We start from the raw sequence: 22,629 nt of genomic DNA, 5'->3' as shown, positions 1-22,629 counted from the left end.
ATCCAGTGATTTGCATGCATATTCTAAAAAGACAAGCAGTTCATTTTCATTCAGTACATTTCATTTACATTAATCTTACTAGTGTACAAACTAGACACTAGTACTATCTCAGGAATGTAGCAGCTTTGTTTTTCAAATAAAATTTGAATGCATAATGTACATCTTTGAACACAAAGCAGGCATGTGTTCCTGCTATATATCCACCACATATTTTATAGGTACACGTCCCCTGCAGACATAAGTGTTAATCGCAAGACTTATTTTGAGTACCCTTACGACATATTTCTCACAAAAAGTATAAAGTTGTCTCTAAGAGTGTGTGCTAGCTAACTTCCTGCTATTTTGTATTGCAACAGAGGATGATATGTAAATGAATGTTCATTAATTTTGGATGCATAAGGCCCTGCAGTTAATTGTCTTGAACATAAGCTAGAGGATAGTTAGATCATTTTGGAGAAGTGTGTTTTACTATCCCCAAGTCTAACCACTAATCCCATTCCCTCTTGAAATACTTGAAATACTGTAGCTTGAAGACTTGGGATAAGGATATTGACAAACAGACAAAGTATTGATTCTTGTTTTCGTCTATATTTTGTTTTTCTCCTTTTCATCCTCATGTAAACTAATCTGAATAAATGCAGTAGGCAAAGGAAGGTTGGTAAGGGACACAGTGCATTTTGCTAGTTAAAAATATTTATATGTTACCTTTCTACTTTTGCCTACAGTGCAGCTTACAACACAAACTATCTTATCAGTGAGCTTCTATACTCTGGCTTAGTGTTACATGTCCAAACTGGTATAAGCCTGAGCAAACAAACGCTCAGACTTAGTACACTTATCCCATCTCTCTCCACATTCACAGCCCTCATTCATAGAGCACTTCCCCCTTTTCATTAATACAGTTCAAGTGTGTGCATAGTACAGCACCTTTTACCATCAAAATACTACTACTACTACTACTTCCTCTCTCTCTCTCTCTCTCTCACACACACACACACACACACACACACACACACACACACACCTCTGCCTGAATCAGGGGAGATAAAGCCTGTGACTGAAACATTGTTTGATTCAGTGCATGCCTGCTACTGCACTGTGAATTCAGGAGGAAGTTGGGAACACTCTGGCATATAAATGACAAGTTAGTATGGCAAAGTTAAAAAAAATAACACTTTCAGCAAAATGGGTACCTAGCACTTCTTAATATTGTTTGGATGCCTTCCACGGCCTCTTTGATAGTTTTTGTATATAAAATATAGCACATTCAACCGTAATTGTTCCTGTTATCTGGAAACCTTTTCAGCAGAGTGAATTATAGTTTAACCAACATTTAGAAATCCCCTGAAAGTGATGAAAACACAATGGCATGAGATGGACAAATAAAAGGTGCATTGTGGATCGTAAACATATCTGATCTTGAAAAATGTTTGCTTCGAATTACCTTTGAAAGGTTAAGCTCAGCTAATTTCTTTGTGCCTTTAACTGGAGGGCCAATGCACAGCAGTCTTATTTAAGTAAAGCCAAAAGGCACTTACATTGGAGAGTTCCCTAATAAGAGTGGAGAGTAGCTACTTTTTTGGCCTGCACCCGCCCCTTTCCCCGATGGATCAGGGCCTCAGCGGCCACAGTGACAGCCCCAGAGGCCCGGATCCGCCGCTTTTCCAAGCCTCGTGGAAGTGGCAAAACGCCACTTCCCCACAGCCTGGAAAGGGGTGTCCTTGGGGCTTCATGCCCCAAGGACACCCCAACAGCAGTGGGGAAAGGGAGAAAGGGGCCACTCGGCCCCTTTCTCTCTGTATCGCTGGTGTGGCTGTTTAAAATATGCACGGCGGAAGGAGCTCCAAAATGGAGCTCCTTTCAGCGCCACTGAAAGGGTGCCACAAGTGCCCTTCAGCGGCACCAAGACTTAATGCAGCACCACGCCATTTGGACGCGATGCGGCCGTTACATCAAAATGGCGGCGCCCGTGTGTACAGGGTGCCGCCATTTTGACGCCTCTGTCATGTGCTAGAGGTGAGGCCGGTATGGATGCTGCATCCTCGGCCAACCCCTAGCACGTGATGGGGGCGGCAGAAAGGCCCGTTTAAATCGGGCCAATATCTTCCAAGTTTGTTGAGGCTGAAATGACATTGCAAGTTCCTGAAAAATGGAGGCAGCACTGATATGAAAGGAAATGTGTTGCTGGAATTAGTAAAATAAGTAATTGAAACAAGAGGGAAAGTTTATATTCAGTAAGTTAGCTCTTTGTCATACATTCCTCTACTGTGTAAGGAGATGTATGTGTGTGAGAGAATATTTTAATAACCAACAAAAAGAATGATCATGTGCTTTGTGGTACAAGTGCTGCTGTTTCAACATAAGAAAAAGTGAAACCAGCCTGGGAATTCAGTTTGTGATGCCCTGTACATCAGTAGACACACAGATGCCTAGATACAAGGAGGAGAGGATGCTACTGTCAGCTACGGTGTCCTTATCTACACTTTTTTTTGGCTGTTTATTCTGTGTTTCTAATAGCTGGTTTATTTTATTGTTTTGCATTTGTCATGTCTTAACTGCTGTTACCTGCTCGAACTGCATAATTGTATACACTTGGCCCTCCACATTTGCAGCTTTGACTTTTGCAGATTTGATTATTTGCTGTTTTGATTAATATGTTCTCTCTAGGAATCTCTAGGTCCTCCCCCGCAACACTAACCACAGCAAATGTGGAGGGACAATTGTAATAAGTTACCAAGGTCAAATTGAGTAAGATTATTCTGTAATCATGATTGTTTTAAATATGCATTTGAAGTGTATTAACTGGGGTATGCATCTGTAAGTGAATAGAAACTCATTCAGTTCCTTAAAAGAAAGGGAAATAATTTCATAGGCAAAGTTAACTATTCAGTTCTTCTTTAAAATGCAGGATTTTTCCAATTAAAGATGTACCTGTTGAACCTGAAGCCCTCACAGTTTGGTTATATCAACGATTCATTGAAAAGGAGGATCTCTTGTCTCACTTTTATAGAACAGGTAAAATGGTTTTTTTTAGATAAAAATGTAAGCCTTTTTAATGTTCATTAATTTTTCAAGCATATTTTCAGTCAGCCCAGCCAGTTGTGATGGATGAAATGAGTTTCATTTGAACCAGTTCTGAAGGCCAAGTATTACCCACCCTGTTCTTTTTTTTTTTAAATCTTTATTTGAAATATAAAAGACAAATATACATATATGTACAAAAAGACATATATACAAACATCGTAAATCAAAAATAACACATAATTATACCAATTATTCATCTTACTATCCACCAACTTCCAAATCTCCCTTCCAATGCCGGATTACATATATTCCACAAAAGGTTCACTCAAAACTAAAGAAAAGAATAACCCTTCATTGACTACATCATTTTGATTAAAAAAAAAGTAACACCAATAATTGCGAAAAGAGAAAAAATAAATAAATAAAAAAGCAAAAAAATTTAATTGCTGGCGTATGCCTATAAAGTACCTATTATATACAAATATTCAAATATTGATCTACCTGATACCATTCTTCTATCACATTTTCCATCGCCTTATCCTGCAAAGCAGCTGTTAACAAATCAAGATTTCTTGTTTCTTTCAATTTAGATAACCAAACTTCTATTTTAGGACATTGTGGATTTTTCCAACATTGTGCAAATAATAATCTAGCCAATGTAATCATATATAAAATTATCCTAGAGTATTTCTTCTCTATCACATTATCTAATTTATTGGTCATATTAAGCAAAAATAATAATGGATCTAAAGGGATATTGGTAGATAATATCTCCACCATTTTCTCATGAATATTTTTCCAGTATTCTATAGATAATGAACAAGCCCACCATATATGAAAGAAAGTGCCTTCTTTAACCCCACATTTCCAACATTTAACACATCCTGTTTTATAAATCTTATTGATCTTGGTAGGAGTCATATACCACCTGAATAGCATCTTCATATAATTTTCCTTATAATTTTGACAGGCGGTAAATTTTTTTGTTACCCTCCAGGATTTTTCCCAGTCTTCCAATTTGATAGGGCTCCCCACATCTTGAGCCCATCTTATCATTGAGTGTTTTATGATCTCATTCTCTAAGTCCCTTTCTTTAAGAGATTTATAATACTTTGACAGATGTTTCCCTTTTTTATCTTCAACAATATTATCCAATACGTTCTTCACAGTAGTAAAACCCATTTTATCTGAGTCAGTTTTAAATCTACTACATAATTGGAAATACAAATACCAATCAATCTCAAATCCCGATGAACTTAATTGTTCCCTGGTTTTCATGATCAATACCCTTTTATTATTCATATCTAATAAATCTCCATATTTTAACCATTCTGTCGAATTAACCTTGGTCCTATTATAGAAAGCTTCTTGGGGAGATACCCAATAAGGCAATTTAACATAGTACATTTTTTAAATTCTGTTCCATACCCATAACAGGGACCTTCTAATAAAATGATGTCCAAACTCTCTGTTTTCATTACTTTTTCCAAACCATAAATAAGCATGTAAACCATATCTCAAGTCACAGCTTTCTAAATTCAGCATTTTATCATTAGTTAAGGAAATCCAATTCTCTAACCAACATAAACATGCAGCAAAATAATATAGTTTGAGATTTGGGAGTGCACAGCCCCCTCTTTCCCAATCATCTGTCAAAATTTTCCATTTTACTCTAGCGCGTTTCCCTTCCCACAAAAATTTAGAGAGTTCCTTCTGCCATGTTACAAAAAAGTTTTCAGCCGAAATAATTGGAAGATTTAGAAAGAGAAATATAAATCTTGGGAGAATATTCATTTTTATGGCAGCTATTCTACCAGAAAGAGAAAGGTGCAGCTTAGACCAAGTAATCAAATCACTTTTAATATTCTTCCAAAGTTTACCATAATTATTAGGAAACAGATCAATATTCCTATTAGTCAGGTATATTTCTAAATATTTTGCTTTTTTACTCACTTTAAAACCTGATAGATTAGTTAACACACTGTCCTCCTCAGCTGAAAGATTTTTGGTTATAAATGTGGTTTCTGCCTGATTAATTTTTAAACCTGAATAACCTGCAAAGATCTCTAATGTCTTTTTAAGGCAGGGGTAGGCAACCTGCGGCCCGCGGGCCGGATGCGGCCCGGCGAGGCCTTGGGACCGGCCCCAGCCCGGTCCTGCCGCCGATTGCCGCCGGGGCCTTTGGCGTCTCGTGCAAGGGGCATGGTGGGGCAATTGTCTATAGAAGCCTCAGAAACATGCATTTATCTTAACATTTTTTTAAAAAATCAGCAAATTTTTTCGCATGACCTCCATTTTTTATTTAAAAAAGTGTCCTCCATTTGAAAATTTTGTCCTCCATTTGCCCTGGTTCATTTATTTAATTAATTTTTTAAAATTATTAAATTATTTATTTTTTGGCTTCGGCCCCCCAGTTGTCTGAGGGACAGCAACCCGGCCCCCGGCTCAAAAGGGTTGCCTACCCCTGTTTTAAGGTGTTCAACACAATATAATGGATCTTCCAAAAAGCAAATCAAGTCGTCCGCAAATGCCCTTACTTTATACGTGAAGTTTTTGATTTTTACTCCCTTTATTAAAGAGTCCTCTCTGATTATATTAAGCAAGACTTCAAAAGCCATAATAAATAAAATAGGAGACAAAGGACATCCCTGTCTAGTGCCACGTTCAATACTGAAAGCTTCTGTTTTTTCATTATTCACAAGGAGTTGAGCTCTTTGTTTCTGATATATTGAAGAGATCCACATATACATATTCAGCCCCAAATTTATATTATTCAACAATTCAAGTAAAAAAGGCCAATTTAGCCTATCAAAAGCTTTTTCCTCGTCTATTAATAACAATGCTAATTTTTTATCATTATGACGCTCGAAATAATCTATAATATTTATTACCACCCTCACATTATCTTTAATCTGGCGTTTAGGAAGGAACCCACATTGGTCCTCGTGGATGTGATTGACTAATACTTTCTTGAGTCTTTCCGCCAGCACCTTGGTATAAATTTTGTAGTCTGAGTTAGTTAGGGAGATTGGCCTATAATTGCCTAATTCAGATTTGTTAACCTCGCTTTTGGAAATTAAAGTGATTGTCACGTCTTTCCAAGACTCAGGTATACCATTTATATGGATATCATTTATGGTCTCTTTTAAATAAGGGACCAGAATCTCTTCCATCTTTTTATAGTAGATCATTGATAACCCATCAGGTCCGGGGGCTTTGTCAGTTTTCATACTCCTAATTACAGAGGAGATTTCTTCTGCTGTAATCTCTAAGTCTAGGTAGTTCCTTTCGAATTCATTCAATTTCATCATTTTTTGTTTCTTAATATAATCCTTAATATTCTCTCTTTTACCTTGATCAAATTCAAAGTTACCATAAATTCCTTCATAATAGTTCTTAAACAATTTCTTAATGTCCTCTTGATGTGTATAAGTTTTACCTGAATGCTTAATTTCCGTTATAATTCTATTGTCCCTCAATTTTCTTAACTTAGAGGCTAATAACTTCCCAGCTTTATCACTGTCAAGTGCCCTACCCACAGTAAATCAGAGCTTCTCAGTTTGGCCATTTTCTGCTACTGTCAGTTGCCTTGGAGTACTTTGAAATCTCCTATTGGCTTGGTACAATGGGTCTAGGAATAAGATGAGCACCAATGCTGGCGTCAATATGAAGTATTATGTAGAATTGTTCATTAAGATGATGTAAATGTGTTTTAAATATGTTTAAAATTAGCATTTTAGAATTGATTGGGCAACCATGCATGGAGGTAGATTTACAGTTTAAAACCTTACCTTGTTTTTGGTTGTCTATGAAGCTCATTTTTGTTGGCTTTCTTCAAGAGAACATGCCTGTGTACCAGCACTGGTACTTATAGCACTGGTCAGTTTTAAAACCTGTAAGGATTTTAAAACACAGTAAGAATTTTCTCCATGTGAGGAAATCTGGTATGATATGTAGTTTATCGATAGCTCTCAATGTGCTATAAGCAATCATTCAAGCTATGTTGCATCTGCACTGCCCTGAGTTCTTGTTACAGCCAGATCAAACAAAATTCCCCAATGTTAGCATGAACATCTGACTAAAACACACTTTTATTCTCTTTCAGGAGCATTCCCTCCCATTCAGGGACAGACAGAAGTTGTTTCCCGGGAGATGACCCTTAGCAATTTGTGGCTAGTTCTTGTACAGTTCTTTGCATTTTTGTCAGGTGGTATGTGGTACTGCATTCTTCAGTATTTTTATCAATCCCTGTTTTAAAAAGTGACTGAATGGGACCTCAGTACACAATGAAAAACATGGTACTTTAAGGAGTGTGTCATGTTATATGTGCAAATGTGAATATGCCAGGAGAAAGGAACATACTGGATGGACATTCTCCCCTTTTGAAGGGTTTTAAACTCCACTAGAAGAAAGGATCGGTAATATAAAAACCTAATGATGTATTTTAAGAACCTGATATTTTTTAAAGGTGTGTCTCCCTATACATCTATATCAGAAGATTCAGAATTTGAACAGGAGACACAGTGATATGACCACCACGGGTGAACATCTGCAGCAAGAATGCTTTCACCACAGGTAGTATTCAGCATTGTAGCTAAACCTCGGAGTCTTCAGCAACTTTCTCTCCAGTAGTCTGTACTGCAAGTCTTGTAGTAGAGATCCCTCATCTACACAAACTTGAGTTGTGTTGTAATTAATCATGCTGGATCTGTTCAATGTACTCTGCAGACCTGGTTATGGTATTGTGACTGCCCCATGTAACCTGTTTAGTAGAGACATTTAAAAAAATACTCAGTGAGATCTTGTATTGGGAACCTAGAAAAGGAAAACTATTCTGCAAGAAGGCATTACAGTGTCATGAAGTATTGAAAGAATTGTCCATACCTCATAGACCCAGCTATTCTCACCATGTTTTCTGTCTGTAAGCCTCTTGTAAGAATATTTAAAAATGGCATATCTCTCAATCTGCTTCCCACTTTGGTTTTAGAATGCATTTCCTAAACTAAGTATCCATGGGGGGATTTTTTTTTTTTGTTTTTGTTTTGCAAAATGCACTTTTGAAAATGCAATACAGTGATGGAAAGGAGCATAGCTTGAAATGCTCTTCTTGACAGATTGGATTCTTAAGAGCTAGTTCAGAAAGGTCTGTAGATTTCCAGCACTAAAACATATTGAGTTGCCACAGTCTTGCCAAGGTGATGTATTTTCTTGTTAAAAACTTCTCAAAGGCCTGACACAATAGCACTCAATAGCACTCAAAACATCTGTGAGAGGGTTTGTGGACATATATGCCAAGATCCTCAATGCTTTTGCTTATAGGAAAAATAAGAGGAAGTTAAAGGATAGCCATAAAACAGTCATTGGATAAAACAAATAGGAAGAAGCTTGTCTTACCATCCTGAGGTATTGTAAAAATCATCTGAACCATGAAGGGCATTATTAAATCTATCATCTTGCTGGAAAATGTCACTGTTATAGCAAGGGAATTTAGGAGGTAGACTGGCACTAAAGTAGGATTTGAAGTATAACTTTACAATTTTCTATTGGTTTTGAAGGAAAGGTTTCTGTGTTTGTTATTTATCAGTCTTGGAATGTTTGGCATCATGTTTCTATGGCTCCATAAGATATATATCTTAAAAAAAACATTCCTAGAAAAGTTTTCTAATTTACACATACAGTCCTGTAGACTAAACTTTAATGACAAAATGTTGCCATTTATGAACTGTATTTTTTTCTAAGAACCAAGCCAACAATAGTTGTCTGTGCTGAATTTGAGATCTATATTCTCCCAGGTTTCCCCCCCAAATTACATGAGAACCAGTTTTGATGAGTAGTATACAAAATAAAAATATAAAACCACAAGATTATACTTTTTTCCCTTTTGTTTTGAATGGGGAAGAGGGATAGTGAGAACAGATCATATCGTTGGAAGAGACTACAAGGGCCATCCAGTCTAATCCTCACCATGCTGGAATATACAATCAAAACACTTCTGGCAGATGGCTATCCAGCCTCTGTTCAAAAATCTCCAATGAAAGAAACTCCACTGAGGCAGCATATTCCATTGTTGAACAGCTCTTACCATCAGGAAGTTCTTCCTAATGTTTAATGTTTAGGTGGAATCACTTTTCCTGTAGTTTGAATCCTTTATTCCATGTCCTAGTGGAGCAGCAGAAAACAAGCTTGCTCCATCTTCAATATGACACCCCTTTAAACATGGCTGTTATGTCACCCCTTAACCTTCCCCTCTCCAGGCTAAACATACCCAGCTCTTGGGTATGCCAGTTCTCATAGGGCATAGTTTCCAGACTTTTTACCATTTTGGTTGCTCTCCTCTGGACAAGTTCCAGCTTGTCAATATTGTTTTTGAATGTGGTGCCCAGAACTGGACACAATATTTTTCTATGTTATGTACACAAAATTAAATACATCAAATATTATTTTTAACATAAAATACATTTCAGCATAGATTATAATAGCCATTGTTCATTGTAGAAGATTTGCTCTTTTATTTCATTGGTATGATACTGTTACAGTGACAGAGCAAAATATGTTTAGTATGTCATGCAGCTTTGAGCATCAAATGCAGTTTTTTAAACCTGTTTTTTGGCACACAGGTGAATACTAACATAAAAACAGAATCCATCTTAACAGATTTTAGGAATATACCTCCATCCCCTGAAGTTGTCTAAGACAATGCTGTAAATATTAGTTTGCTTTCTAATGAATTTGCAGTTAATTGTCGTAAGGCTTGATCTAACTGCATCACTTACTTCAAATTGTTCCCGTACACATGGGAGAATCTCACTTTCCAGGCACTGATGGTGATTTGAATGACTCTTTGTGGATTGTATGAAGATGTGTCCCATTAATTTCAGTTAAATTTAATTCCAAACAATGTGTTTGGGTGTAAATTACATTAGATTGATTTTTCCCCTCTCATTTCTTCCCTGGAAAATGTGAAGAAAGTTAGGTCATGGTGTCTTCTGTATGGTTGAACCAGAAAAATACTATGAAGAAATGGTTCTTAGGAACTCTAAAATAAAAGCACCTTTCTGTTTTCAACTTGTACTATGACTAAAAGAAAGTTAACTATTTCAGTGTTCTCCTAAGTGCATAAATATGTGCCTCTAACTATGCAGTATGTTGGTCTAGTTTTGTCTCACTCAGAACTCTTGTGAGTTGATTTTGACATGATTTCTGTTTAACATTTAACAACTAGCAGTTCAGTCCTACATTTAACATAACATTATATGGTGAGAAGTGATGGGCATTATCATAGATTCACAACTAGATCCTCATATTCATTATTTTACTGTAAAACTCTGGGCAGGGGGTTATCGCATTTTGAAATGCAATGAACTCCTTAACATCCTCTGCATCTCCTAATGTTAGTTGGATGACAGCTTGATAATATTTGTATTACCCAATGCAGATGAGCAACTCTTTACAGTCTGCTATACTGCATAGGCTTCACCAGAAGTGTGCACCTCATGGGACTGGAGGAACTACCCTTTAGCCCCCATAATGTGAGAAGAGTTGAAGGCTAGAAAGGGGTTATTAATTTGAACTAAATTACTGTGTATCCTTACCTTTTCCTTCTAAAATAGATATTGTGGTTCCAGTTTCTCTCGTGCTTTAGCCAACGAGAAGCCAACAAGTTAACATCCTGCATTGTAGATGCTTTGCTGAACAAACAGTTGGAGGGGATGAACACCAAAGTCCCTTCCAACTTCATGATTCTATGAAGGCAAAGGAGCATGTTCAGCAGCGCCATTATCCGATCTGTAGTGTTAGAATTGGCCCTTGGACACCTGAATAATGGGTGTCCTTTTACAAAGCCCTAAATGGTGGGTGGTGACAGTCATACACCCCATTTTTTTCACAATCTGCACATTGATTTCCTATCCAGAACATTACATCAAGAAAATAATAAAATATGATTTACAGTGGAATAGATTCATTTCATTATTGTGGGAGAAGATACACAAAAAGCATAGGAATAAAAGTTACCGTACTATAGAAGAAATTGGCTGTCATATTCAGGGAATTGCGTCTTTCTCAGCTTCAGTATTCACTGAATATATTCAGTGCAATATATTTTGATAGTCTGTCAATTTTATGGTGGTTTAACTGGATGATTTAAAACAAATTCATAAAGATTTTAAAAATATTTCAAGATCACTTATGAGCAAGATGCTGGCAAGGTCTTATCAGTTTAGATTTAATGCCATTCAAATAATGTATGTCATTCACACTAATATATTTTCCCCCATTCTTGGTCTGACCATCTGCTTTTCTGCAGGTTTCCTTGTAACATTAACAATTTGTGCTATTAGTAAGGACTTCCCTTACAGTTGTAAGTCATGCTTTATATAGTCATAGGTTTTGTGTTCTTTATGATACCAGACCATAGTCGTTTAAAATCCATCATAAATAAATAAGAGGTCTTAACCATTGGGTTCTTCCCACCCACCCCACCCCAGGTTTCAAATTGCTGTTGTAATTCAGTGGCTTCTTTAAAAGTCCTAGGTGGAAATGAATGATTTCAAAGTGGGTTCCCAGTTTAACAAGAACCCCCCCCCCCCCCCCCATGTTACTATTATCACATTCTTCAAATGAAATCTATTGGTTGTGGTGCATTGGATCCCACAGCATTAATTTTAACTTTATTTTGGGCTGTTATTTGGAAGCTTAAAGGAGAAACCAGAAATTTAAAATGTGTAGGTGAAACCCTGGATTCCTAACAAATAGTAGAAAAGATCTCCTGTTCCACTGTAGACCAAAAATGTTTGCTTGCTTTCAAGAATGTTACAGACAGGATATTGATGCTTCAAATTTGAACTCTTAACCCCTGTGTCAAAATTAAGCTAGTTTGGAATAGGTCCTTTGTAATGCATTGTTTAAAAACCAAAATGGAATGTACAGTGGTTTTTGTGTGCAAAAACAGGACCAGTCTGGGAGTAGTATACTGATGTATAAGGATGGACTTAATGATGCAGAAAAAATTCTAAGGTTCTCAAACCTTTCTTTTGAGAATGTGCTGGGCTGTTCCTGTACTCTCTTTCAGGAAGGGATCCCACTTAGCTCAAATGTTTACTAGTTTCATTTTCCTATTTATTTCCACAGGGATAATCTAGACTCCTAACAGCCTATTCTTAATTAAAATAGTTGGTTTTTTGGAAAAGCTGGGAAAGTAATGATAAAAGAGCATGATAGTTGTAAAAGTACACATAGAGTATGAAGTAATCTCGTTTTGCTAAAATATTTTTTTTTACAAAATTTCAAGCAGATGCTGAGGTGCTCAGCAATTCCTAGTAGCACAGGAAGATTAAAGCAGGTTTACCATACCTGTGTGTCTGTTCATTTCTTAGTAGTGTTTAGCTCTCAGTAGAACATGTGGAATACCTTCATGGAAAAGTGTTGCATTTTGAGATGACATGATGCCTCTCTGGTGACTCTTTACTGTAGTCAAAATGCATGGGTGAACTCAGCCAGTCTAATGAAATTATGCAAATGTGGGTAGGGATGGGAACCTAAATCCAGTATTGTATATTCATTACATTCTTGTTTCTTTTGGCAACAAATTGCTTTACTCCCCCCTCCCCACCCTTCCATGCCATTTGTGGTTTGTGGACCAGTGCTGTCCATTTTCCTCTTAACTGTTCAGTACAGTGGCTCACTCCATCTGTCAGTAGAAAAACCACCATCATACTAAATAAATATGTGGCTTCAAATAGAATACATTAATTACCTCTAGACAAAATATTACACATACTTGGTCCATGAAATTTTATGGGCTATGAGAGAAATTATACTTGAGAGACTGGCCATTGATTGGTCATGGCTTTCATTTTCAATCCAAACCAGACACAAGAACAGCTTCCTGCTAAAATAAGTTTATTGTCTTGGGGTTTAGTGGAGAAGCCTAATGAAACTCCAGTTATTAACACTGTGAAGTTTAGAGACTCTTAACAAGGCCGTCGAATTTGGCAGTGAATTGCTTTCATTTCTATTGCACATTTCTATGTTCCCCTGCTGTACAACCATCTAGAAACATTGCTAACAGATAGCTGGCAATTATTTTATTTTTAAATTGCATTCTGTCCTTTACATTTCCTAAATTTCCAGTATAACCTTGTATTGAAAAACTAATGCTTTGAAAATTAACTTCCTGCAGTATGATATTAATGCTGAGTTTTTAGATCCGGTATTGTTCAGTTAAGTCATTTGCCTTCTACTATTTCTCTGTTACTCTTTTTCTCCCTTCTTCCCAAATCTTTTGTTTTATGCCATGGTCAGATGAATGCAGTTATACTGTGATTAAGTTCACACTTCGATTTGTAGTTGAATTTATTTATTTATTAAATGCCCCTCAACATCAGCAAAATTAAACAGATAACATTCTTTTTAAAACCTCAGTACAATTATTATTATTATTTTTAAAAAATGCTTTCCTCAGCACAGACAAATAAATGGCGTCATTAGTGTTTTTGGTCCATTGTGACCATTTTTTGTGTGTGTTTCATATTGTAATTGTTAAAGAATGTTTTGATAGGGAATGACACAATTGTACCCAGTTTATTTTGATTATGATAAAACATCAAATTGACTGCTCTTGCAGAACACCTGTGTTAGTTGGATGAATATATGGTTTGTTTATACAACTTCCAGCACACAAGTAAACAAATAGTTCCATTTATAGCTCTCAGGAATAACATAGAGCAGCTTTCTCTGACCTGGTGCTCTCCTGATGTTTGGGACCACTGCTTCCATCATTCCTGACCTTTGCTATGCAGGCTGAGGCTATAGTCTAAAACATCTGGAGGTCACTTGGTTGCTGCAGGCCAATGTCAAGTCTTTTCTTTCTGTGCAAGAAGGGACTGGATTGCCTTCTCTTAATGCAAAGTTGCTATAACAACTCCACAAATATTTTTGCAGATATCTGGAGGCCAATCTAGAGCTATGAAAATTACTGATATGCTTAAAGTTACAGATTACCCAAATACAGATTACCGCGTCTTTTGATCTGGGAAATGGATGCTGATTTCTGTTTTCTTCTGTTTTCTTTTGCTTTGTTGTAACTTCTACAGCTGTTTCAAATTGATAGAAATTTTTAGCTTAAAAATAACCCTGTTTAGAGTGACGTGGTGACATTCACTTGATGGCTCGGTGAGACACAGTGCTCCCTAGTAACAGTAACCCTTGGTTCAGACTAGCACCAACCCCATAAGCAGCTGCTGTGCTTTTGTGACCTGGCAGGATTTATGTGGAGGCACTGATTTGTTAAGTGCTGGCATTTCCAATACGATTGCTCAGTTGTGTTTATTTTGAGCTGCCATGATACTGCAGATGGCAGTAGTTCTATGAACAGTGACTATGTATGTTCCCAGAAATACCTCCTGAGGATGAGGGCCACCAGGCCAAAAGTCTGGTGGCACCTGTGAACCCTCTCAAGGTGCTTATATAGAGCCATGCACAGTCTGAACCCTCAGTCAAAGGTTTTATTCTTCTTTATGTTTTAAGAAGGGACTCTAATACCTAAATAGAAACAAATGGAACTCTTAGGAGCAGACCGACACACTTTGCACAGTTCCAGGAGCTGTGTATTGGTTAATGTCTACCTCTTTGTTTCTCTTCTGGATTTTGTTTGGGTTTGGATTTGTGTTCTTTGTGCTAACAATGAAAGTGTTGTGTTTTTTCAAAGTTTTTTTTAAGTGGGTGGGGAGAACCTGAAAGCTGAAGTTTAAAACACTAAGAGATCCACTGCTGACCAGCCCTGTTCTGCACATATTTGATAAAAGCCATTGTTTTTAATTCCTAATATAAACAATGTTTGTTTGTAAAGTTTCTTCCTGCTGGGAAAACATGTATTTTTAAAAGGAAAAAAATCCCTCTTTGGCTATAAGAATGTCAGCTGTATGAGCAGGTGTGACCATATCATAACATGCTGATCAGATATAAATCAATAAAATTTATACCTCTCAGGACTCTTTAAGCTTGGTCTTTCAGGTAATAAATGAGTATGACCCGTGGATTGTCTTGTTCAGAACCGCTGAGTTTCTCAGTTGAGGCAGCAACAAAGGGGTGATTTGAATGACACATGTAGTGGTAATGTGACTCACTAATTTTGCTCATGTGAAGCTATGTAATAAACCTTGACCAACTTACAAGCTTTTGCCCATGTTGACTACTGAAATGGCATTGTTTGGAGAGTTTCAAAGACCATTTTGCAACCTTTCCTCTCATTTCCATATAAAAGCTTGCTTCCTGCCATAGAGGGTGCATCTACACTGTAGAAATAATGCAGTTTGACACAGCTTTAAGTACTGTAGCTCCAGCCTATGGAATCCTGAGATTTATAGTTTTACAAGGTCTTTCGCAGACTGCGAGTGTTCTGGTGCCTCACAAAACTACACATCCCAGGGTTTTTATCAGATGGAGCTTTGGCATTAAAATGGTGTCAAAATGCATTATTTCTACAGTTTAGATACATCTGGAGACACAGGTAGTAAGTTTTAATGCAAATGGCAGAGAGCTTGTAAGCCATCTGATCTATATTATGTTTCCAGACACAACAATAACAGTGTCTAGCCCCTCCTGCCTAATAAATTTTGAGTGCTTAATGTAGCTTTGTAAAGGCTAAATGTCCAATTCATTAACATTTGCTTGATTGTTCTTTCCTATTCACATGCACACACACACCCAAATTCACAAATGAAAGAGTTACTCATTTTATCCAAATTCAGTTGGCCATCCATTTGCTAGATTAATTTATTTTTTCAAAACATTTGTTAGAGAGTATAGATTAATAGTAGACTGAAATTGGATCCTGGTTCTGCACTCTAGTTTCTCAGCTAACTACAGTTTGTACAAACCACCATTTCTTGTATTCAGATCATGAAACAGAAAGCAGTGATAGGGTAAAACTGCACCCAGAAGCTTCAAATGTCCTTCTTTTTCATGAAATGAGGAAGGGGTTATCATGCAACTCTAAATAATACTTTAATGTATTCCCATCATACTAAACTGTTTAGTGTCATGTTGAATGTGACTTTCTTCATACACTTAGAAAATGGGTAGTCTGATTAGATAACTGCCTCCCCTCTTCTGTGAACTAAAACAGAAGAAACAAAGTTTTGAACCTTGTTGGTTTCCTACACTGTACTTTTATTTTTAAATAAATAAATTGCACACAAAAGGAAATGGAAAAGAACAAGCATCCATATAAAAAGAAAATATACTAACTAAAGCATAATTTTAAAAAAACCCAAAAACAAATGGCACCAGTAAAATCTGGATATTTGCATAAAAGCAAAGAGTAATTGTCCATTGTTCCAAACATTTTCTGAAATAGTAGGATCTTCTATTTCTGCCTGAATTTCATTTGTGAGGCCATTCCACAATGCCACAATGACAGTGGTCTATGTCAAAAACTCCATATCCTATAGTGGACAAATATGAAGAGTGGGTTCCATAAATTTAGAAAGGGAAGGAAAATGAGCAGGAAGGGTTCATAGGCAAAAAAGCAGTCCAAAATATTCTAGCTCTATATAGTACAGACTGACAACTATGGAAATGTGAATGAGTTTATTTTTTAAAAAGTTCACTTATATCCTAGTTTGAGAGGGGGAAAGTATTATACAGTATTCCAGGTGTAAATCTGAATAATCCTATTACTTTCCATTTGGAAGATGCAAGTTTTTAAAAAGTTTTTTAATGCCCTCTACCTCTTCTGTTATTTATTTGTAACATTTTTATCCTACTTTTCAGCCTACTCTTCCTCAAGGAAGCTATACATGATCGATAAAAGTAAATCAGTCCCAGTACCCAGATTTGTAATCTAAAACAGCACTTCTTAAACTACGATATGTGATGCCAGACATTTGTACTATATTTGGGTCCTTTGACTACAAGTGATTGCTGTATATACTCATGTGTAAGTCTAGAAATTTTAGTCAAAAATTGACCCAAAAAACCTAGGTCGACTTATCCACAGGTCAATATAAGTACTATACTTTAACTCTTACTTTAAAAAAAAGAAAAAAGGGAACCATCCTCAGGTGAAAGGTGAGAGCTTAATCCCTTCTTGGAGCACCTAAAAGAAGCATCAACCTCCTCTGCTATCTTATCCATCCAGGATGAGCACAAACAGTTAAGCCTGCAAGCCTGCTGGAATTTTGTATGTTCTTTAGCATCGTTTCCCTTTGTTTCATCCTGTACATCCTTTGTTACATGCTACTAAATTTTACCCTCAACTTACTCACGGGTCTTATCAAAATCCATTATTTTGGCCCTTCTATATGGTATTTTCTGGAAACTCCAGGGACCGACAGCAGATGGCTCAGCAACCAGCACCAGTCCATAGTCCAACATTTTGAGTTGCACTGACCTGAAAGATACAGCACAAAAGGTTGGAGGAGGCAGGAGGAACGTGCAGGCAATGGTTTGAGTCCTTACAGTAATTCTTAGGATTACTGTTGGAATAGAAGTGGTTCAAGGAATGTGATGGGAACTGACTGTTCAGCAGAGCTTGTACTATTCCAGCTCTCTTTGGGACAATCTGATGGGGTGAATTTTCACTGCCAGTTGACTAGCATACTTGAGTAATCTCTTCAGGAAGACCCTTCAGGTAGTCCAAAAATGTGAGATGACTTTTAATCTTTTCTGATGCTTTTTGGTAGCTGACTGACGTTTGTGCAAGGTGCATGTAAACTTCCCAAAGCCCCAGAAATGCCTGCCAGTAATAAATAAGTCTACAGTCTTTCTTTCCTTCACATGTTGCCAGGTATGCAGCAGGAGACAACTGGCATATGAAAGATATGTTTATTTCTGATAGCCTGTGGATGCTCTTCCACCTCCCAATTTGAGAGCAACTGCCATCTTACATGTATAGGAATTCCATACCCACAAACAACAATATAACCCACTGTTTGCAGAGTAGAGATCAAGCATCCTGATGGAGGTAACTGTCTTAACTGCTAAGGTTGATCTGGGTTCAATTTCAGCTCATATGCCTTCCAGGTTGGTAAGTGGGAGTGAGAAGCAAGGTGGTTGAGAGGGCGGTTGCTCTTCAGCTCCAAGCTGTCTTGGATGAAGCCGATTATCTAGACCCATTTCAAACCGGCTTTAGGACAGGCTTTGGGGTTGAGACTGCCATGGTTGCCTTGACCGACGATCTGCGTCTGAGCATCGACAGGGGTAGTGTGACCCTGTTGGTGCTCCTAGACCTCTCAGCGGCTTTCGATACTATAGATCACGGCATCCTCTTGGACCGCCTGAGGGGGTTAGGTATTGGGGGCACTGCTTTGCAGTGGTTCCGGTCCTTCCTCTCGGGTCGGTCCCAGAGGGTGCTGCTAGGGGACTGTAGCTCCAGTAAGAGGAACCTCACTTGTGGGGTTCCTCAGGGGGCTATTTTGTCCCCGATGTTATTCAACATCTATATGAAGCCGCTGGGTGAGATAATAAGGAGTTATGGTGCTGGGTGTTATCAGTACGCTGATGACACCCAAATCTATTTCTCCATGTCTCGTTCGTCGGCCACGAATTCCAATGGCATCTCTTCTCTCAATGAATGTCTTCAAGCGGTAATGGGCTGGATGAGGAAAAACAGATTGAAACTGAATCCAGATAAGACGGAGGTGCTCACGGTAGCGGCCCCGAAACCAAGAATTGGGTTGCAACCTCCAGTCCTGGATGGGGTCACACTCTCCTCCAGTGACTGTGTTCGTAGTCTGGGGGTGCTCCTCGACTCGTCGCTCCTGATGACAAATTAGGTAAATGCGACGGTCAGGAGCGCCTGCTATCAGCTTCGGCTGATACGCCAGCTGCGCCCTTTTCTGGAAGTAAGGGACCTCGAAACTGTTGTGCACGCACTGGTAACCTCACGCCTGGACTTCTGTAATGCACTCTACATGGGGCTACCCTTGTGCTTGGCTCGGAAGCTTCAGCTGGTACAAAATATGGCAGCCAGGCTTATTTCTGGTACATCTAGGAGGGACCACATTACTTCGGTTCTGAGGTCCCTCCACTGGCTGCCTATTAGCTTCCAGGCCCAGTACAAGGTGTTGGTTATTACCTTTAAAGCCCTAAATGGCTTGGGTCCAAGCTATCTCAGGGACCGCCTCCTCCCGTATAATCCTCCCCGCGCTCTCCGGTCCTCTGGGAGGAACTTACTGCAGCCTCTAAAATCTAGGCTTGCGGCGACCTCCCAGAGGGCATTTTCTGCTGTCGCCCCCAAACTCTGGAACGACCTGCCGAATGAGATCCGTCAGTTGACATCATTAGACAGCTTTAAAAAAGCTGTCAAGACGGATCTCTTCCGGCAGGCCTTTCCAGATTAACCATCCCGGCCTGGGCTCCCTGATCCCCTCTTTCCTCTCGTGGCCCCATCTTCAGTGATGGTTGAGGATCTCCAGAGGGACACCAGGGTTTTTAGTTTGTTTTAACTATATTTTATGTTTTGATATTGTGTTTTTAATCTGTCATATTTTTTAATACTTTTATAAGGAGGGGAGGGATTATAATGTTTTTAATTTTATATTTTACTCTGTTATAACCACCGTTGTCAACCGCCCGGATTGGTTCGCCACAGGGCGGTATACAAATAAATATTATTATTATTATTATTATTATTATTATTATTATTATTATTATTAGATCTTGTCAAGAGAAAGAAGTTATGTTTTGTTCTCTCAACAGGAGGGAAGTATGTGGCAGCACCATATATACTATATGCCCTAATTTCCAAAGGCTAAGTACAAAATAATGGGAATAGAATATGGCATCCTTCAATAGATAGTAAAGTAAAATCTCAAAAGGAGTTGCCAGCTGGTGTGGTTGCACCACTATGATGGAGAATGTGAGTCTTCTAAAATGTCAGCAACTTTGAAGGGATGGATAAATAGGATTACAGAGTTTGAAAGAATTCCTGTTTGGACCACATCATGGCCTCTGGCCAGGCTATTTAGGGGCTTCTGGGAAAGCATTGGTTATTGTTGAGAAGGTGTTTTTTTAAAAAAATTGATTTTTAAAGTATGATTACAACGAAACAGGGAAAAATGAGAGAGAAGAGAAAGGGGGAGAGAAAGAAATACGTCAGATATAAATGTGTGTTAAGCATATACATTGATATAGGTTGACTGTATTTCCAAAATATATATTTTCTTTAAGTTGACAGCTATAAAATACATATTGTATTTTATACTATTTTAACCCGCCTTGAATCCCATTGTAGGAGAAAGGCGGGATATAACTCCTTGAAATAAAAAATAAATGTTGAGATGTATCCAAAGCAATAAGATCTTCTGACCACTGAACCATAGATGGTGAAATGTTTATTTTTCCAACCATGGAGTTTTTTTGCAACAGTAAAAGCAGGCTGGATCCAACAACTCTCAAATTCCATGTCAAAGGAATAAAATGTAAAAACAAAAATACAACTACACCTGCTAAAGGTTTTCCTAATAGAAAATACAGTGGGACCTTGCCATCCACAGATTTGAACATCCGCAGACAGCAGGCCCTGTTGTTCTAAATGGCAGCATGTGGATGCAGCCGTGCTGCCATTAGGGACAACAGGACTTGAAGTTCTGCATTTTTTCATATCTGCAGGGCCCCCTCTGGAACAGATCTTCTGTGAATAGGAAGGTCATACCATACATTGAAACATTCAACCAAAAACAAGTAATCATCAAATACATCTGCACCGTATCGTACAAGGATGTATCGTCCACATTACATCACCAACATTCAGATGAAGTACAGTTTTTAAAACAGTGTAACCCTGTCTAATACAACTGAAACACCACTTTTGTTTGATCAAATCCAGTTTTTGTTCTCAAAGGATTTTAGATACTGAGGCTAGGGTAGATTTCCATTGGTTAATTTTCACAGGACAAGCTTAATATCCAATTTAATGCTTTCCAACAAATATGTATAAACTATACTTGTTGGTGTCTGCTTCTTCTCATTAATGTTTCCAACATAGCAGGGATGGCTGAGACACCCAGAGCTGATGGTTTTTATATGGACTCCAAAGTAGGGTTCCACAGGGAAATAGACTGCAATATTGAGAATGGCAAAAAAATCTTGATCTGAACCAGTCAATTGATCCAAAGTAGAAATGCCCCTATCAGTCCATAGGGTTAGTTTCGCAGGACCTTGTAGACCAAATTATAATCCATAAGATATAGCATGCAAAGTCACAGGAAACATGGGTCTTTTAAATTCTGGGAATTGTAGTTTTGTGAGACCTTTAGCCTTCTCTGTCAGAGAGCTCTGGTGCCACAATAAACTACAATTCCCAGGATTCCCTAGCACTTAGCCAGGGCAGTTAAAGTGGTCTCAAACTGGATTATTTCTGCAGTGTGTTTTGGACCTTAGTCTATCCAAAAAGAGGTTCCAAGTGAGTTGATGTCAATATCATGTTCTACTGTTATAGTACTTTTATTCTACTGTTTTGGTTGCCTCCGGTGGAATTCTGGGGTTTGTAGTTTAGTGAGACCCAAGAGCTCTCTGGCCACAAATTCCAAATGTTTCTACATAAACCACAAATCCCAGAATTCCATAGGAGGCAGCTATAGTAGTTAAAGTAGAATAATAGCACTATAACAGTGGAATGTGATATTCAGCCAAAGTTGCCCAAGGAGGAGTATCTGAATTTGACCATGCTTGCCAGCTATTTGTACAATGTAGGAGAAGTTGCCTTGTGATACAAACTCACATTAGAAAAATTAAATCCTCCTTCTAAAATGACAGTTGTATCCTTTTAAGTGAATATACATTTCCTAAAAATAGTAAAAGATTTTCTGAAAGTAAACCCAAGGGATATACCATGAAATACCTCAATGAACATACAATATCTGTGGTAAATCATCTTAAGCATAGTAACCTTACCACAAATACTTAGAGTGATGGCCTCTTATCCAAATCCAGAGGTGTTTCAACCAGAAATGCAGAGAAATTGAGTCTAGTCATTTAAGTACTGTAATATCCTGAAGAATCAATATGTCCAAATACCAAATAGCTTCTGGACACTAGCAAAACTGTCAATTGGCAAAACAATCCTGATGGAGGATTAGCCCCCAACAGGGAAAATTAATAAAAGTAGAGAAGAAACAGTGCAACATTTCCATCCAAGGATATGGTATACCTATCACATCTCATATTTGTCATGACATATTCCAGTCAAATCCATCATAAGCGGAAACCATTTCTTCACTAAAATTCTGTAATAGGTCTGGTCATTTATCATTTAAACACAGTAGCATTTCCAAGACCAAAATTACTCGGGGGAGAATGGCAGAGGAATAATCAAATAATAAATAGGGTACATATATGAAAGTGAAGCAACATAGTGTAGTAGTTTGAGTTTTGGACTCTGGCACTGGTAGACTAGGATTTGAATCCCCACTCAGCCATGGAAACCTACTAGGTGACCTAGGGAAAGTCACATTCTCTCTGTATACTGATTTTTGAGACTAACATGGCTATGCCTTTGAATTCTTAACTGAAGCCTTCAAATGTTGGACAACCTGGGCCAGAATGTGGTTTATCTATCAAGTGGGAAGCGAAAGCTGGAATATGGTAGCAATTTTCTGTGCC

The 22,629-nt window shown here is 37.9% G+C and overlaps 1 protein-coding gene across 2 annotated transcripts in view; it reads left to right on the top strand.

The window, feature by feature from the left end:
- The window catches only part of LPGAT1 (lysophosphatidylglycerol acyltransferase 1), a 118,205-nt gene extending 109,236 nt beyond the window's left edge, over positions 1-8,969 (top strand). For both annotated transcript variants that reach the window (XM_042471032.1, XM_042471030.1), the window contains exons 8-9: positions 2,909-3,015; positions 7,130-8,969. In XM_042471032.1, coding sequence (XP_042326966.1) covers positions 2,909-3,015; positions 7,130-7,281 — 259 coding nt within the window. In that variant the 3' untranslated portion in view covers positions 7,282-8,969. The remainder of the gene's footprint in view (positions 1-2,908; positions 3,016-7,129) is intronic.
- The last annotated feature ends 13,660 nt before the right edge of the window (positions 8,970-22,629 follow it).

Source organism: Sceloporus undulatus, chromosome 1, assembly GCF_019175285.1.
Source record: "Sceloporus undulatus isolate JIND9_A2432 ecotype Alabama chromosome 1, SceUnd_v1.1, whole genome shotgun sequence".
Classification (NCBI taxonomy): domain Eukaryota; kingdom Metazoa; phylum Chordata; class Lepidosauria; order Squamata; family Phrynosomatidae; genus Sceloporus; species Sceloporus undulatus.
This window is presented reverse-complemented; position numbering and strand designations above follow the sequence as displayed.